This window comes from Thamnophis sirtalis, unplaced genomic scaffold (genome assembly GCF_051295495.1).
Source record: "Thamnophis sirtalis isolate CommonGarterSnake01/CBP01778 unplaced genomic scaffold, rThaSir2_p1.2 scaffold_1, whole genome shotgun sequence".
Taxonomy (NCBI): Eukaryota; Metazoa; Chordata; class Lepidosauria; order Squamata; family Natricidae; genus Thamnophis; species Thamnophis sirtalis.
The window spans coordinates 57,971,232-57,990,883 of NW_028261381.1; the positions used below are offsets into that span (position 1 = coordinate 57,971,232).

General features: G+C 38.6%; 1 protein-coding gene across 4 annotated transcripts in view; it reads left to right on the forward strand.

Annotated features, from left to right (window-relative positions):
* Positions 1–19,652, forward strand: part of XRCC5 (X-ray repair cross complementing 5) — a 77,179-nt gene that overhangs the window by 49,932 nt on the left and 7,595 nt on the right. The window contains exons 17-19 of one of the 4 annotated variants that reach the window (XM_087712430.1): positions 14,963–15,072; positions 15,571–15,667; positions 17,953–18,020. In XM_087712430.1, coding sequence (XP_087568556.1) covers positions 14,963–15,072; positions 15,571–15,667; positions 17,953–18,020 — 275 coding nt within the window. The remainder of the gene's footprint in view (positions 1–14,962; positions 15,073–15,570; positions 15,668–17,952; positions 18,021–19,652) is intronic. The other 3 variants (XM_087712433.1, XM_087712442.1, XM_087712449.1) reach the window with 3 other exon arrangements.

Consider the following 19,652-nt stretch of genomic DNA (forward strand, 5'->3'; position numbering starts at 1 on the left):
TTATTTCAGAGACTATGGGAAGGAAGCGGGAGAGCAGAAGTTCAGTGACTGCAAAAGGAGGCTTCATAGCCCAGATTTCAAAGGAGTCGTTTCAAAGAAACTCTGTTTTAATTGGCTCACTATAATTCTGCCTGGGGATTTACTCCTACAGTGTTCAAGATTGCTGTCAGACCTAATATAGCTGGAAAATCCAAGAAGTGAGAACCATATGGATTTCAGAAACATATCTTGATTTCTAGTTAGAGGTAAAAATATAATCTTGTATGTTGACAAGCAGTGATCATTTTACTTAGTGTGCATTTAAAACTAAGCATAGTATGGGGAAATCAGTAAAATAGAATATAAACCAGCTTAAACAAAAATTTGGACACAATATGCAAAGAGCTATCTCTTTGGAAGAACTCTAATGCTGGGAAAGGTGGAAGGGAAGAGAAGAAGAGGATGACCTGCAGCAAGGTGAATTGATTCAGTTATGGTGGCAATGAGTGCATGGTTGGAAGAGCTGAAGGACCAGGTTAGCAATACCAAGTTAGGAACAGACCATGCTGGAGGAGACCTACGCAATTTGCTAAGAGTTGAAAACAATCTGATGATACATAACAATAAACCAACTCCCTCCTCCACAAAACATATTATCAACATAAGAGTTTAACAACAACAGCAGCAGCAAAACAAGATCTGGCAATGGCCAGAGTAGGAAAGTTAAAGAAAGAGACCAAGGGATTAATTCTGGCTGCACAAGCCCAAGCCTTAAGGACAAATGTATACAAAGCCAAAATTGAGAAGACAGCAACAGACAGTAAGTGCCGCCTATGCAAAGAAGCTGAAGAAACAGTGGACCACCTGGCAAGCTGCTGCAAGAAGATCACACAGACTGACTACAAGCAGCAGCCTGACAAATAGCAACAATGATGCATTTGAATATTATTTGCCTGTAAGCAAGAATTGGTGGGATCATAAAATAGAAAAAGTCATAAAAATGAAGAAGTTAAATGCTTTCAGAGAGACCGGCACCTGCCACATAACACCCTGGACTTAAGAGTTGTTGATAAGAAAGACAAAGAAGTCTAGATAGTGGATGTGGCAGTGTCTGGAGACAGCAAAACAGAAGAGAAAGAACTGGAGAAGATAACAAAATGCAAAAACCTACAAATAGAAATAGAACAACTATGGCAAAGGCAAGCAGGGATGGTACCAATAGTAATAGGCGCTTTGAGTGCAATCCCAAAACAACCGGAGCATCACTTGAACACCATTGCCATTGACAAATTTGCCATCAGTCAATTGCTGAAGAAGGCTTTACTTGGAACATCCTGCGACGATATCTGTAACACTGTCAAACATCCAGCTTTGCCTATCCCAAGTCCTTGGTAAGAATTCGATAAGTAGGCAAAAATGCCAAACCCAGTCTGAACATCTGGCTGATTGTGTGATAATCAATAATAAGTATAATAAATATAATAAACATAATAAATTCCTCATTCCAGCCTAATCCTAGTCTAAATCTATATCAATTATTGTCAAGGGAAGTTCTTTCAGTATTACTAAGGTCATTAATTTGAATTGGTGTTCAACAGGTCCTCAACTTCTTTCACCCATCCACTTTCCTGAAAGATTCAAGAATGGATTGAGGCTTCTGTTGGAGTCATGTTAGCATATTTCACAGTGATGAAATTCAATTTTTTTTAGTACCGGTTCTGTGGGCTTGGCTTGGTGGGCATGGCAGAGGAAGGATAGTGCAAAATCTTCATTCCCTCCCCACTCCAGGGAAAGGATACTGCAAAATCCCCATTTCCTCCCCACTCCTGGGGGAAGGATATTGCAAAACCCCAATTCCCATCCCACTCCTGGGGCCAGCCAGAGGTGGTATTTGCCGGTTCTCCAAACTACTCAAAATTTCTGCTACGTGTTCTCCAGAACCTGTCAGAACCTGCTGAATTTCACCCCTGATATTTCACAGCGAATTGAAGCTATCCAATTGTTTCCCCTTATTTTTTAATACATAGAGTGAATTACACCGTTCCAGGTTTTGGTTCCAAAAAGTAGCTACAAAGAATGCTGTCACTTAAGTGGCTAAGTATTCTTCAGAAAGGGAGCAGATTGCTGTTTCAATGGGGAAGTCTGTGGATCAAAAGGAACTTGAAAATTCATTGACAATTGGGAGTGCCTTCACAATAAAGACTTCTATACTTTCCTGATGCCTGGGGTTTTAATTTAACACATCACCGAAGAGGCAGCATTCTAAAAATAGAGGGGCGGAGGGAACAGCGGGATTTCATTTTTATTGCTGCAGTTTATAAGAAATTATAATTTATGACAGGATCATTAGGTATGGAGGGGATGAACTTATAAAAGAAAGAATCTGACTATGCTATAAAGGAAGTAGCATTGGTACATCCTGGCCCAGTTTCTTTTTGCTGCAGGTCAGTAGAGCTGCTGCCATTATTGGATCACATTAAGTGTTACAAAATAAGTGTTATGGTCCCCGAATTAGCATCCAATTAATATGGATTAATATGTATGTGCACTACATTGGTTGCTTCAAATGGTGCTCCAGTGAATTCTTGGGGTTCATCAGAGATAAGGTTTTGTGGGGTTTTTTTGTCCTCTGATCTTAATGATGGACATGTGCCTTAGAATGACAGGTTATTATTGAATTTATTTATATATTTATACTGCATGTTCACAGAGGGTAACTAACAATGTCAGCATAAAGTGAAATACCGTAATAGTCCAAGACAAATCACAAAAACAGAAGATAAAACCTAATATAGAAACACCATGTGCTCCAATCTCAGTTATAACACACCCTCCTCTTGTGCAGAATGGAACAGAATAGGTCTTCAGTTCTTCACCATTTTCGTGAACCTCAAGATACAGCATCGCTGGTTTTCCTAGAAGATTGGCAAGGAGAAATTGAATACAGATAGTCCTCAACTTACAACCATTGGAAGTTGGACTTCCGGGGAGGATCTTAGCCGTCGGCAGCGGCTTAATTGAGCCGCTCCCAGACTTCTGGTTCGTTATCTAATTAAACACCCTTTAGATAACTCAAACTTCAGATAAGAAGATTGTAGTGAGCGTCTCAGCTGGTAAGAACATTTCCTTGCAGTTTGTGGCTTTTTTTTTCTGCTGCAAACGAGGGGGGGGGTTGTTTTTTTTAAGCTGAGTCATCTCCGGCCAGATTTCTCTGCTGTACTAACGGCACAAGGCCAAGACCCCCCCTTAGGACAAATTAATGAAATTATTTTTTTTCTTATGAAATTAATACAAGCAGAGCTCATATTTGAGATCTTTACGTCTGTTTTTTTAGAAACTCAAGCTTCAGTGTCAATTTTTTTTTTTTTAAAGATGGCGATTCTCCAGCCTTTGTATTTGCAATGATGATACATTCCGGCAGCTTTTCTAATCAGCTTTTCTAATTATTCCCTTTGAAGAGACTTCCTTATCTAATTAAAAGTTTTCAAAGGCCCTTTGTTGACCCAGAGACATTCCGAACAGGGCTTTTCTCTGTTTTTTGTTTTGTTTTGTTGAACTGTTTTGGCGTAATGCCAGCTCTTTGAAATCCTCCGTAAAATTTTTGGCAAAAAAGGGAGAATTTTTTTCCCTCTTCTTGGCATAGTGATTTGTTAAGTGCTTGAAGCAAAGATATTATGACTTCCAAGTCGAATTCAGCGAAATTACCTCCTAAATCTGCTTCTCCCATACCTGGCACAAAGTCACAGCCCCCACCTTCTATGCCCCCTAGTGGAGATGTAGTAACAAAAGAATTTTTGTTGGAAATGTTTAGAGAATCAAGGGAACAGAATTTGGAAGCTCTTAGAGAGTTCAGAGAAGAAATAAGGAAAGAGATAAGCAATGAGATAAAAGCCTCATATGATAAATTTGATACCAAGATTACCAAAATAAATGATGATATGTTGGGAATCGTAAACGTACTTACAGAATATATTTCTGGAATGGAAGAGAACTTAGAAACTCTCAATGAAGCCAAAATTAATTTGACATCTAAAACCGAAGAGGTGGAACGAAAAGTTGAAAATGCTGAAAAACAAATGATTATGATACAGTATAACCAGATGGAACTTGCATTAAGAGTTAGGGGGCTGCGTGAAGAGAGACTGGAGAACTTAAAGCAGATGTTTTCTGAGGCCTTTGACTGTCTGGTGGGAAGACCGGGATCCAATCTTGATTGGCAGATTGATAAAAATTTTCGCGTCAACTCCTGGGCGGCAAAACAAAAGCAACTCCCCCGAGATGTGGTAATATATTTTGTTACAAGAGAATCCAGAAATAAGATATTACAAGAGTCCTATAATACCAAGCTTCAAATTGGCGGACAGGATTTGATGGTTTTGAAAGAGATACCACCTCAAATGCTAAGAGCCAGAAGAGATTATGCTTTTTTGGTGGAAGCAATAGCAATAGCAGTAGACTTATATACCGCTTCATAGGCCTATCAGGCCTCTCTAAGCGGTTTACAGAGAGTCAGCATATTGCCCCCAACAATCTGGGTCCTCATTTTACCCACCTCGGAAGGATGGAAGGCTGAGTCAACCCTGAGCCGGTGAGATTTGAACCGCTGACCTGCTGATCTAGCAGTAGCCTGCAGTGCTGCATTTTAACCACTGCGCCACCTTGGCTCAGAAAGCGCCAGATACAGTACAGATGGGATGCCCCGTTTGGCATCATAGTTACATTTGATAAGCAAAGATATCGTCTCAACTCTGTATGGAAAGCTCGAGATTTCTATCATAAGATTCTGAAAGTGGGGCACCCTGAACCATCGGGATATGGAGAAAAACCACAAGCAGGACAAGAGAAACAGCAAACTACACAATCACCAGACAAAACGTATCATCTCCCCCTCCCAGAAGGGCAAGGGGTTAAGGAACAAAGATCTAACCATAAGACCACCAGACAAACAGAAAAACAAGCCATAACGCAACAATCTTTACAATTTTCGGCCATTGACCAAGGAGCTACAGCAACAAGCTCAGAAGCTGTGGGAGGAGCTAGACCCAAGGTGAGACAGGCCATGCGGGAGGCTCTAAAAAAGCTTCAGGCAACTAAAAATGACAACTAAGATTCTGACATGGAATGTTAATGGACTGAACTCTCCACAGAAGAGAAAGAAAATATTTCATTATCTTAAACAATCTAAGAATGATATAATTTGTTTGCAGGAAACTCATATCAAAATAACTGATCAAAAATATCTGTCCAATCCCAAACTTGGTCAACACTTTGTGACCTCTGCTACAGAAAAAAAAAATGGTATAGTAGTATACTTAAGGAAAGACATTAAAGCTGAGTTAATCGAAGCAGATCCCTTTGGAAGATATATCGCATTAGATTTAATCTTAGAAGGGAAAAAGACACTGCTTTTGGGAATCTACGCTCCTAATCAACAACAAGATGGATTTTATAGAAATCTCCATGCTAAATTAGTACAGTGGGACTTTAAGTCGTGCATACTATTGGGTGATTGGAATGGCGTGATTGACACCAAAAGAGATAAGAAGACATCTCGCCCGAATACTAAATTCCGAGCCAAACTACCCAAATCCTTTTTTGACATGATAGACGACTTCGAACTGCGAGACGTTTGGCGTGAAAGGCATGCAGAAGAATATGACTTTACCTTCTTCTCCGACAGACATCAATCTTTTTCAAGGATCGACTTTATATTAATTACTAATGATTTACTTTCTAGGGTGAAGAAGACAAAGATTACGGCCAGAGCCCTTTCGGATCATAACCCAGTTTGGATGGAGCTGGGAAGGGTAGTTCAGGCTACAAGGTCCTGGAGGCTGAATGAAAATTTATTCAGATATGAAAAGTATGTTAATGATTGTAAAAAATTGTTATCTGAATACTTTGTTTTTAATATGAATAAGGGTACACCTATGGAATATGTATGGGATGCAAGCAAAGCCTATATGAGAGGAGTATTGATAAATATAAATAAAATACATAGACATAAACAAGGGCAAAAACGTAAAGAATTGGAAGAGGAAATTAAAGGGAAAGAGCAGGAATTAATATTGAACCCAGGTGATACAAAGACTAAAGAAGCAATTTCCATACTAAAATCTCAATTTGATATGCTGATTTCTGACCAGGTAGCCACCAGTTTATTATATGCTAAACATAATACTTTCTGTAATGCAAATAAACCCGGTAGATGGTTGGCTTATCAGATCAGGAAAAAAAGGAAAATTCGAAATGTATCCAAATTGTGTTACAGAGGGAAGGAAGTGTTTCAGCAGGAAGAGATCCAAAAGGGATTTCGAGAATTTTTTACAGAGTTGTATAAAGGGGACAAAATTAGGGACTTAGATATAAATAAATACTTAGATAAAGAGAAAATCCCCCTAGTTAGCGAAGAACATAGGTATAGGTTGAACCAACCAATAACCTCTGGGGAAATCCTGCAGGTAATCAAACAATTAAAGCTAGGGAAAGCACCAGGTACAGATGGCTTAACAGCCGTTTATTATAAAAACTTACAGTTAGAAATGGTAGAACCTCTTAGAGAATTATTTAATAAAATTCAATCGGGAGGTAAAGTGCCCCCCTCATGGAAGACAGCGTTTATATCGTTGATACCCAAAGAAGACCAAGATCTTACTCAGCCGAAAAATTATAGACCTATTTCACTACTTAATGTAGATTATAAAATTTTTACCAAAATATTAGCAAATAGGTTAATGGTGGTTAATCAACAACTGATACATACTGACCAAACAGGTTTTATACAGGGTAGACAGATGAAGAGCAATGTCAGGTTAATTACTAATGCATTAGAATACTTGGGAAAGAATAATCAAATCCCTGCCGCATTCATATTTTTGGACGCTGAGAAAGCCTTTGATCGAGTCAATTGGCAATTCTTGTTGAAGATATTGCAAAAAATGCAGATAGGAGATGGCTTTTTAAGGTCAATTGGTGCAATATACCAGCAGCAAAAAGCCCAAATTATAGTTAATGGAAGTTTAACAGATTCCTTTCAAATAGAAAAAGGTACAAGACAGGGTTGTCCTTTGTCCCCACTATTGTTTATTATAACTTTGGAAGTATTGCTGAACAAGATACGGGCTTTGGATGCTTTAAAAGGGATTAAGATCAGACAGCAAAAATACAGAGTCCGCGCTTTTGCGGACGACTTGGTTATAATATTGAAACAACCGCAGGAATCCAGCAAGGTTTTAATGAATACGATTAATCAATATGGTCAAGTCTCTGGATTTAAAATTAATTTAGGAAAAACCAAAATATTAGCAATGAATATGAATACCAAACAGAAGGAAGAATTGGGAGTGATGTTAGGATGTGAGGTTGTTAAAAAAGTCAAATATCTTGGAGTTAATATTTTAACTTCAAATGGGAAATTATACAAGCATAATTATGAACCACTCTGGCATAGTATACAAATGGAGATGAAAAGGTGGGAGAAACTGCATTTATCTTTGTTGGGAAGGATAGCGGCAGTGAAAATGAATATTTTACCAAAATTTTTATTTTTGTTTCAAATGTTACCAATACTTAAAAGAGATGCGAACCTTCTAGAATGGCAGAAGGGTATCAACAAATTTGTATGGGCAGGAAAGAAGCCGAGGGTTAAGATGAAAATAATGCAAGATGTACGTGAAAGAGGAGGATTGAAATTACCAAATTTAAAATTATATTATGATGCAGTGGCTTTATCTGCAATTAGTGATTGGATCCATTTAACCAATGACAGAATATTGAATATTGAGGGACATGATTTGGTATATGGTTGGCATGCTTACTTGTTATTCAACAAAAAACTGGATAAGAATTTCAAAAATCATATTTTAAGAAATGCCTTATTGCGGGTTTGGAAAAAATATCAACATAAACTAAATGACAAGTTGCCCATGTGGGCAATTCCTAGACATGCAATTGAAAATATAAATATAGAACAAAAACACGATAGAACCACTTATAGACAACTTCTTAATACAGAAAGAGGGGTGCTGCAATTAAAATCTTTAGAGGTACTTAAAAAAGAGAAGGTAGTTCAAACGTGGTTTCAGTATGGCCAATTACAGGCCAGGTGGAAAATAGACCAAAAAATAGGTTTTGTAATAGCTGAGGATAACTTGTTTAAACAAATAAGAGATCAAAGTTTAATGCACATAAAGAGGATATATAATGTATTAGTACAGATGGACTCAGAAACCGAAATGGTTAAAGATTGTATGATAAAATGGGCTCAGAATATTGAAGAACCTATAATGCTGGACACATGGGAAAAAATATGGGTAAGAAATGTAAAATTTACACAAGCACAAAATTTGAGAGAAAATTTTTATAAGATGTTTTATAGATGGCACTTAGATCCCAAAAAGCTTGCTTCTATGTATTCAAATGTTCAGCCTAAATGTTGGAGATGTGGTTCTTTCGATGCTACATATTTTCATATATGGTGGACATGTCGTAATGTTAAGGCATTTTGGATAAAAATTTGGTGGATCCTGCAAAATATCTTCAAAAAAAGGATAAAATTCACTCCCAAACTGTTTTTACTAGGTATATGTACTGACTTCGTAGCAGTAGAGATTAATTTGGTTCTGTACTTAATAACGGCAGCAAGACTCTTGGTGGCGCAATACTGGAAGAAGAAAGACCTGCCTACAATTCAAGAATGGACTTTAAAGGTTACAAACTTAGCCGAAATGGCAAAAATTTCAGCATATCTTAAAGAACATTCAAATGAGAGGTATAAACGAGACTGGAAAAAATGGATTGATTATATACAAAGCAAATATGGGACTAGGAAATTCCAGATAGCTTATGCTTAAAATTAGTAATAACGTAAATTGTTAAAAATTTGGGTAACAGCAAGAAGCTGAGTTCAATGTAGAGATATTTTAGACTGTGATTGTCAAAAAGTTATACCATGTATGGGCTCTGGGAAGTCGGGGGGAGGGAAGGGAGGCGGGGATCTAGGGGGAGGGGGGGAGGGGGGAAATATAATATGTGTTAAATTCTAAAGCATGATTGCACTTGTATACTGTGGTTTTTATTAATGTTAGTGTTAAAACAGAACAAACTGAATATATCGGAAAGTAAGAGATACCGAAGGGAGGAGCTGAATGAAAGAAGAAGGAGAGCAGAGAGAGTGAGAGAGAGGAGGAGGAGAAGGAAGGGAGGGTTAGATAGAGGGGGAGGGGAAGAAGGTGTAGAGGGGTATGAGAGAAGGAAGAATGAAAGTTGGAGGGGGATGAAAGAGGGTGTATGGTGGGCTAAGGCGGTATATTGGGTTTGTATTGTAGGGGGCATTCTCTATAAAAGCGAGGGCTGTGTTTATTACTCAATGTTATATGTCTCGGTTGCACAGTAAACGTGATTGTATAGAATGAAATGGAAATAAAAAAGATTTGTACTGAAAAAAAAATAATAAAGGGAGGATTTTAAAAAAAAGAATGACAGGTTATTATTGAATTTATTTATATATTTATACTGCATGTTCACAGAGGGTAACTAACAATGTCAGCATAAAGTGAAATACCGTAATAGTCCAAGACAAATCACAAAAACAGAAGATAAAACCTAATATAGAAACACCATGTGCTCCAATCTCAGTTATAACACACCCTCCTCTTGTGCAGAATGGAACAGAATAGGTCTTCAGTTCTTCACCATTTTCGTGAACCTCAAGATACAGCATCGCTGGTTTTCCTAGAAGATTGGCAAGGAGAAATTGAATACAGATAGTCCTCAACTTACAACCATTGGTTTAAGTGACCATTCAAAAAGTTACGAGTGTATTGAAAAATGTGACTTATGACCGTTTTTCACAGTTGCGACCTTTACAGCATCGCCATGATCATGTGATCAAAATTCAGATGGAATAAAATGTACAAGTGGCTAGAAAACAGAAGCCAAGATAGAAAATAGAGAATACAAATATATGGAGATATAAATAATGAATACTATTATAAGTGTTAATATTATGTTTGTTACATTATAGGACAAGGTTATAGTGAGAGGAATGCAATGCAGAAGGGGGAATTATAAAAGCTAAGAAGGAAAGCTGATATAGAAAGCTGTAAAATTACTGTATATTGTTGTGTATGTTCTGTATTTTGTTTTGTCTTATGGTGTTTTTTTCTTTGCTATGTCTTTCCTATTGTTTTTAAAGATCAAAATATTTAATAAAAATTATTTTTTTAAAAAAATCAGATGCTTGGCAACTGCTTCACCTTTATGATAGTTGCAGTGTCCCAAAGTCATGTGATCACCTTTTGCGACCTTCTTTCAGGCAAAGTCAATGGGGAATCCAAATTCACTTACCAACTAGTTTATCAACTTATCCACTGCAGTGATTCACTTAACAACTGTGGCAAGAAAGGTCCTAAAATGGGGCAAAACTCAAATATCTCAATAACAGAAATGTTGGGCTCAATTGTGGTGATAATTCTAGGACTACCTGTATTGGTATCTGCTTCTTTTCCTTAGAAATTTTGCATGATTTTATATTTTACTATAATGCTTCAGTATTGTGGTTTAGAATTAAGCATTTATTTTTGGCACGAGGTTAAACTTGGCTCATATTTTGTTTGCTTGGTGAGACACCTTTGTTGAATAGGATTATTTTTCTCATTTCAATCCAATTAACTTTGAGAAACAGATATGGTACTTCTTATCTCTGAGGTGGTTTCATCGCCACCTGTTATAAACAAAAACTCAGTTTTGATTGTCTCATTTTTGACAAGATTTCACAACCTTGAACCTTGATGGTCTCACTCATTCCAAGATGAGATAGGCTTGTTGTCTTTGTCCTTGAGATTAGACCATGGAAAAGTAGGAGTGCTTAATTATAGTTTAGACCTATTTAAGCTGGTGATGTTTGTCCATCATGTTCAAAGAGGATCTTGACATCTAACAGGTTGTGGGCTGTCCACGATGTGTCCGCAGGTGTCTGGTAAGGCCTATAGGGGCACGAAATGTTCTGCCACATGTCGGGCAGATGTGAGAGAGGACCATTGTTGCAGCATTTGCAGCTCTGGCTTTGCGTAGTATTCACTTCTATTATGCTATGGTTATTCTTCTGTCCTTGGATGTCTGGCAGCCTTGGTGGATCAGCGTGCGCCATTTTAATCGATCTTGTGCCAGGGTTTCCCAGGAGGTGATGTCAATATCCATATATAAGCTAGTCAAATTGATGAAGGCCTAACCAGGAGGGCTTACTACATTTGAAAAGGTCAAATTTTAATAACGCCACACCAGTGGTGGGATACAACCAGTACGCCCCGGTACGGGCAAACCAGTGCCTGCTGGGAGCATCAGGTACCATTCTGGTATGGTGCTCCAGAGGGCCCACCTGCCCGCCCACACTCCTTACCTGTATTTGAGCTTTTCGTGGCTTCCATGCACATTCACGGAGTATACGGCGCCTCCGCCGAGCAGCTGGAGCATCGCGGACGGTAAGTACGCATGCATATGTGCGTGTGTGCTGCGTGTGTTCATGGGGTGGACGCCCGGCCCCATTGCACCATACCTGTTGCACCGGGATCCAGAACCCACCACTGCGCCACACCTATCATCTGGGAAGCAATCAAATGTTCCAGTGCCTGAAATGCTTCCAAAGACACTTCAGGCCCCTGAACTGGAGGATTTTTGTCTGTGTTATCCAACATATTTTTAAGTCCACATTCCCCAGACATTCTGGTTGTAGCACTACAATGATTTCCTCCCTGCCACTACTAACAATGTTTCCTTGCAAGTATTCTGTGAGTGCTCTCTAGAACATGGCATAGTTTCCTGCAGTACAAAAAAACCCTTCTAACTCTATGTTGTAACAGTGTTTTTTACTAAGCAATTAAATTTTGGAAAATATTTTTGCTGTAATACACAGTATTGAAAAATGTGGATTGTTTGGTTTGTTACATATGACATAGCTATATTTTTGTTTTGAACTGTGGGAGTTCTATAATGGTATGGGGGGAGGAGAGGAAGAAGTCTTAAGCATAATAAACTAATTGTTATAAGGAGTAGATTTCTATGCAATCACGTGTATTCATTATGCAGTTAAATTTGTCATAGCCGTTATAAAGATTAAATGTATTATTTAAAAGGAGGGGAGCTGCAGCTATTGTATACATGTCAAGATAGCTTATTTCTTTCCCCATCAGTTTTGAAACTGTTGTTTATTTGACAAAGTAAAAAGCCAACATAAAGGCTATTATTTCCTGGGTTTTGAGGACAAAAATAGCTCTTTTTCCATAGGATGATTCACAAGTGCCCTTAATTGTTTAGGGAAGTGTCTAGATCTGTTTGGAAGCTTTAATTTTCAGGATTCAATCTGAAGAGCCATGGGCACAGCTGGCCAGGCCAATCTCTAAAATTAAATTAAATCCTTTGTGAAGGCCTGTCAGTATTGCTTACTAATTGACTGCTTGCTTACTAATTGACTGCTTGGTCATTTTAAGCAGTTGCAAGAGCTGAGGTCCAAAAAGGTTTCATCTAATAATTAGGTGCAATACTTTCTGCAAGCCAAAGATTTGGAAGATGTCTTCCTCACAGACCTATTCCATCAATTGTTATGTTATAATACAATACTCTTTTAAAATTAACAGAAAAACAATGTCTTCTATGTACATGGAACTTGGCATAGCCCAACCTATAAAGAAAGAATGTTAATAGTCTATTTTATTCATGCACAGAAGCCTATTTTGTTTATGGATTAGTTTCTCTGTTATGCATGCTTGGATACCTAGATTTAATATGTGAAATAAGAGGTGCTTGGCACTTGTACTGGATGTTTGTCTGCCAACTCTTCTGATGAGAAACCTAAGGTGATAAAACTTGTGAATTGCACACTAAGTTTGAGAAATTAATGATTACTTATCAGTTATTTAGCATAATTCAAAAGTGTAGCATTACAAAATTGCTCATTACTTCTTGAAAATAGATCTAGGTAACCCTATAGGAGGTTTAAAACAAGTTTGGGAGCCAGATTTAGGTAAACAGCTGGAGGATGCAATACGGCATTTTTTAATGAAATCTGGGAATTACTATGTGCCTAAGTGGAAGAATTAGATTTTAAAATCTCCCCTCACTGGTATATAACCCTAAAGAAACTCACAGATAACATCTGACCACAAGATGCTGGGAGAGTTATAATCAGAGAGGGATTTTCTTCCCTTAGAGCAGAAGTGGGGGCTGGATGCGGCCAACGGAGTGCTTAGGTCTAGCCTGCGGGGCCACCCTGGAAGCAGCGAAGGACCGGCCCACGGTGCCTCTGCCAGCAAAAACATTTTTGCTGGCACAAAGTTGCAGGAAGCCATCGCAGCTGAAAATGGAGCTTGCGAGGGCTGTGTGGGGCCATTCCGGGGTCCGTTTTGCTGGCAGATGGTTGCAGGAGGTTGTTTTATGCATTTTATGGGGCAGAAAAGACACCTTTTGGGGTCTCATTCAGTGACCGTTTAACGGAAGGGACCTGGAGAAGGCATGGTGTGTCAGACATCATGGGACAAGCAGAAACGAATAGAGAAAGATGGAACTGAGCAAAAGCCTTCCTAGCCATGGCGATCAGCTGCTCCCTAAGTACCAGTTGCATACTAGCTTGGTCTTGGAAAGGTCTACTCCATTCAAAACTAAACTTAGTAAGATCTGAGAAGACTCCAAACCCACAACCATTCAGTCTTGCCTTGACTGAGCCTGAGCTTGTTTCTCCACTCTCAGGAGCCTACATTTTCTAAATACTTCAGAAGCATCTTGCTGGGATCATTTGTCAGCCTGGAGCAAACTTGATCATAGCGGTGATACTTAATTCCATGCTATTGGATACCTTGCTCAGTAGCTTCATATAAATGCTAAATGGATGGAGAGGTTGTAAAGTTATGTAGAACTCCTCAAAGCAGAGGTTTATGGCTACCCTCCCCCTCCCCATCTGAAATTACCAACTGGTATTGATCCTGCACCCCCCCCCCAAAAGAATACTGAAACACTTTTCCCTGAACTCCCTGTTTTCTAGGTTGAGCCATGCCATGATCAATCATACTGAAAACCACTGAAAAATCAGGGCCAGAATAGAAACAACCATACTGGTTTCTCCAGAGGTCATCAGCGAGTGTAATCAATGTTATTTCGGTACTATAACCTGATCTGAATTCTCACTGAAAAGGGGCCAGGTAATCTGCTTCCTCCAGAACCATTTTATGAAGGGGTGGGATTCAGCCAGTTCTGACTGGTTCGGATGAACCGGATTTTGCATCTAGTTCGCCGAACTAGTTGTTGCAAGGACTGGCTGGCTCACTCACCCTGCCTCTCACAGGAGTCTCACAACCCGTTAATCATGCCGGGTAAGTACAGGGCCCGCGCAAAGGGTTTGGGAGGGTGAAAAATGGGCCTTCCGGAAGTCCAGAAATGGGGCCATTTCTGGCTTAAGGAGGGCCTCTGTAGCCCGGGGGAGACCGTTTTCACCCTCCTGGAGGTTCGAGGAAAGCCTCTGGAGCCTGGGGAGAGTGAAAAACAAGCCTACCAGAAGTTCCAGAAGTCCGAAAAAGGGGCTGTTTCTGGTTTTCAGAGGGCTTCCAGAGCCTGGGGACAGCCATTTTTGCCCTCCAGGAGGCTCGTAAAAAGCCTCTGGAGCCTGGGGAAGGTAAAAATCCCCCAAGGTGCAGGAGGCCAAGTAGACCACACCCACTATGGCCACACCCACCCAGCAACCAGGCAGAGAACTGGTTGCTAACATTTTTGAATCTCACCGCTGGCTCTTATGTTGCCATTTGACTATATTCTCAATTGCCTTCCTGTAAAAGGGAAGGATAAAAGCTATAAAGTAGCATTGAGTCCAGGGATGGTTTCTTAAAGTTAACGCTTGAGTTATCAGTATTGTAATACATTGCAATGACATTTGAATGACATCCACACTGCTTACGCATTCCAAATGATATATCTGAATTGTATGATTCTTGTCTTCCAGTTAGTCAGCAGCTGATAAAACACATTTTCCAGTTTTTGGAAAACAGAGGGATTGTGTATTATATGAAGAGCATCCATTGCATAAAAGTTTTCAGAGAGGACGCTATTAAGGTAACATGGGTATTAAAGCCATAATCTTTTTCTGGAAACCAAGATCAAAGAGATATGCTTTTTTTTAAAATTGAAAACTGATGAAGTGGCATCAAAAAACTCACAGAACGAAATGGTTAGAGATAGAAAAGATATGGCTGTGCTCCGTTTTCAATCTGAGGTCCATATTCTGAACAGATCAAGCTTTCTTGAAATTTTCAATTACCTGTAACGGTTAGATGAAATAGAAGTTTCATCTAAAATAATTTCTTAGTTCAAGCCACTAAAGAAGCACTGCTCCTTTGATAAATGATTTGATAAATCACATTTCCTTTGTGATTCACTGCATACTTGAAGCTTCAATCCAAGTGAGGGCAGATGAATGTCTGTGTGGTGGTTTGAAATTCTCTTCTACGCCCCCTTTATTCAGAGTATCATGATGAATTAAGAATATGGGGTCTCTTTGGTGTCAAGCTAACTTTATTTCCCTGTCTTCCTTTGCTGTTGTCGCCACGTCAGCTGTCAGAAGTGCAGTGCTTTAATGATTTTTTGGAGGCGTTGAAAAAAAGGGTGGAAGACAAAAACTTACCAGATTTCTGGGAGATTGTGATACAAGGTATGTCAAATATTAGTTTATGGTAAGCAAAGACAGGATTTAATTGTGAAGCATATCAAAAGTGTGAAGGAAAAATACTTCTATTCAAAATAATTATTTTTAATTATTGTATTTATTTATCAAATTTAGATACCACTCATCTTATTGTCTAGGTGACAAATGTAGACTTCACACACACACACACACACACACACACACACACACACACACACACACACAAACAGGAATGCAAAAGAAATATATGTGTATGTAGGCCGGTTTGTATTCCAGTAGGCATATGTGTGTGTGCACCAGTTGTGGGTTTCTTATTATTTTTACTACTGGTTCGCTCATGCATGCGCACTACGCTTCTGCGGGTGGGCAGAGCCTCCCGCCGCCACTACTACCGGTTCACCTGATCCGGGCCAAAGCAGCAGCAACCCACTTCTGGTATGCATGCAGGAATACATTTACACACACACACACACACACACACACACACACACACACACACACACATTCCTTGTGTGTCCAATCACTCTTAGTCAATAAAAAAATTCTATTCTATTCTAGTTCCTATTCTGTGTGTGTGTGTGTGTGTGTGTGTGTGTGTGTGAATGTGTGTGTACTCATGTGCACAAACATGTGCGTATAGAAAGTATTCATTTTTAAATACAAGTTCAGGTGTGCACTTCTGCTACCAGTAATTGTAGTATTGAACTCTGTACTATTGTAAAAACACATTTCAGTCCATATTGTGTTATCCTGCAGGTAGAAATGCTTCACTAATCCCTTCATCCCCATTATTATCCTTAGCTCCATTTTCTCCACTACTCCAAAGGGTATTGGTGGAGCATAGGGAACTAGCAGAGATCAGTTCCTTTGCTGTTCAGCCACTAGATCAAAAGCTTCCCCTAGACAGAGGCATTATAGTATTTCATTCCTAGAAATTGTTTGATGCATTCAACTAATTCTCTATAATGGTAAAATATTTGAACAATTTATTTCATGCAAGCAACATATTCCATTGTGAATGTTTTGGGGCATGCGGGCATAGTGAATGCGGGGGGGGGGGGGGGGATCACCTGTAGCCAGAATGTTTGAAATAAATTTATACTTACTTTGTTGTACTTTTTAGCTGAGATATCCTCCCACTTTGCATTGGATCTGCTTGTACTTCTTTATACATAACTCATAACAGATCACAACTTACCTGCTACATTTGATCAGCCGCTTAAAATAAAAGTATTATTGCACGTTCTTGTTCCCATGCTTATTGAAATTTGGGTAGTCATCTCCAGATGGAATGAGGGAAATTTTTTCATAGATGTAATGCAGAAAGCTTTTATAGAGGTATGGCAGATTTATGTGTCATACTTCAATCAAGTGGGGAATAATCAATCAAAAGAATGTTTTGTGTAAGCTAATTTTAAAACTGGCAAACAATAACTCAAGCATTCATGCCTTTATAGCTTTTATTTTTAACAAGCACATACAGAAAGACTCGTGCATCCACAAAACAGAAAGCCACTTAGTTTATATAAAACCTTCCCAGCTAAAGGATTTTCACATTAATGACAAATTAAAGAGTATGAAAGAAATATGTGGCTAAAAACATACGACAGTCAATCTTGGCTGTATATCAAATATAGGTGCTAAATCATAAAATAGAAAATGTCAGCTTCCCCAGCAAGCTAGCAGATGTTTCCCCATAATAATTATAGAGGCAATCAAAATTCATAAACATCTGGTTACTTATATAAGGAGGGAGTTGTCATCAATTAGAAGTTGGTTATAACCATTCTCATCTCTTGAATACGGGTCGTAACATTTGTAGCCTAATTCAGTTTTGACTTTTCCTCTGAAGAAGTTAGTAGCTGGGCTAGAGAAATATTAGCAGTAGAGGTGAAACTGGCTGATGTTGGGGAAAAATAATGCAGTAAGCCAGATCAAAATCAATTTATCTCTTAAGGAACATTTAAACATTTCTGATAGAATGAGAAGGACTAAAATGTTTGTCTTCCCCCATCAACAATTTGCTTCAGATAGTTTTATTCTTTTTAATCCAGATAATCTGGATTATAGAATAGTTCTGTGGAAGACCAGAATGCCTTGCTTTAAAACATATTGTTAATGGGTTATATTTATTGAATAGTTGAATTAGGTATATAGTACTTAGCCAATATATGAGTGATGCTGCCATGTGGATCTCAAAAAATATTTTGATTTCTGACTATGATACTTTGATCTGATGTGCTTTAGTTAATGTGAAAAAGGTTAAATGTAAATTACTTGCTTACTTTTAGAAGGAATTTCATTGATCACCAATGAAGAAGCTGAAGGAAGCTCTCTAACAGCTGAAGATGCTAAAAAGGTATCAGGGTGTAGCATTTTTATACTCAAATACATGATTTGCATTAGGCACTTGGTAAATATGGAATATTGTCACTACTTAGTCCCATCATACAAATAATACCATCTTTAATTCTAGTAAATTCATTTCTGGAAGAAAAGTTCTAGCTTTATATTTCCTTTATGTAAATATATATGTATGTTCCTACAGGATGTGATAGAAGATCCCTATAGTCTGCTATTCTGAGTCAACTATCCTATATCCTTTTCATTGTTAGCGCTTTTAACTAGCACATTATTTTCATCATCCTGCCCTTCTTTATAGGAATATTATGTGGAATATTATGTACAGGTTGAAAAATAAAATCAACCTTGCATTCTGCTTCACTACGTTTATATTGTTAAGGAAACTGCTGAGAATTCCAACCTCTTGTTTGTTAAATCTTTATTGTTCATATATTAATAATAGTTTGTTCCTTTTTATAACAAGACAACTGGTAAGGACATATAGACCAGAGGTGGATTTCTGCCATTTCGCCCTGGATCAGGCGAACTGGTAGTGGCAGAAGCGGGAGGCTCTGCCCACCTACCTGGACACTTCTGCACATGAGCAGAAGCTTATGTGCAGAAGTGTCGTGCGAGCGCATGTGCATGAGCAATCCAGTAGTCAAATAAATTGAAACCCATCACTGATGTAGATCAAACTGACAAGTATAGGAATCATTTATTCGTGCCAGCTCTAGATCAAGCATATGGATCACATGATGCATCCCCAAATCTTCTCAGGACAGTCATCACAATTTGGCCACAAAGCACTGAATGGAATATCTATGATTTGGGATCAATGTAATACATATCAATAAAAATTAAAACCTATTATAAATAGAGCCTGCATTTAATACACAACAATTGCTAGAATTATTTTGTGGTGGGACAGTGATTAGAGTGCAGAACTGCAGGCTACTTCAGCTGACTGCTAGCTGCAGTTTGGCGATTCAATTCTCACCGGCTCAAGGTTGACTCAGCCTTCCATCCTTCCGAGGTGGGAAAAATGAGGACCCAGATTGTTGGGGGCAATAGGCTAATTCTGTAAACCGTTTAGAGAGGGCTATAAAGCACTATGAAATGGTACATAAGTCTAAGTGCCATTGCGATTACTATTCCTTTTCAGGCCTTAGTGTCTTTAGAGGTCTATTCTTGGAATTTCTTCCCTAGCCCCAAATGACTTAGATTTCAGGCCCAACTTTAAGGTGACGTTAAGAGATTTCTGCTCATATTGTGTAGATATGGATTAGGACTGTTTCTTGTAATATTGCCTAATTACATGTATTCCTGGATCATCAGTGGGCACCATTGTATGATTTAATTATATTTACTACTGATAGTTGAATAAGATCATTTAGTATTGGTGAAGCATCATTAATTAAACATTTAGCCTTCTAACTAACATGGGGAGTACACCATTTGGTTCTACCCTGCTGGACTTTTGTAAGATCTTTTGTTATTGAGTCTGGGGTCCCTGTGTGTGAGCAAACCAGTATCATAGTTGTATTAGTTGTGTTGGTTAGTCCTTTATCTCAGCTGCTATGTGTGCTGCTCATTGCTAGAAATAGCAATAGCAGTTAGACTTATATACCGCTTCATAGGGCTTTCA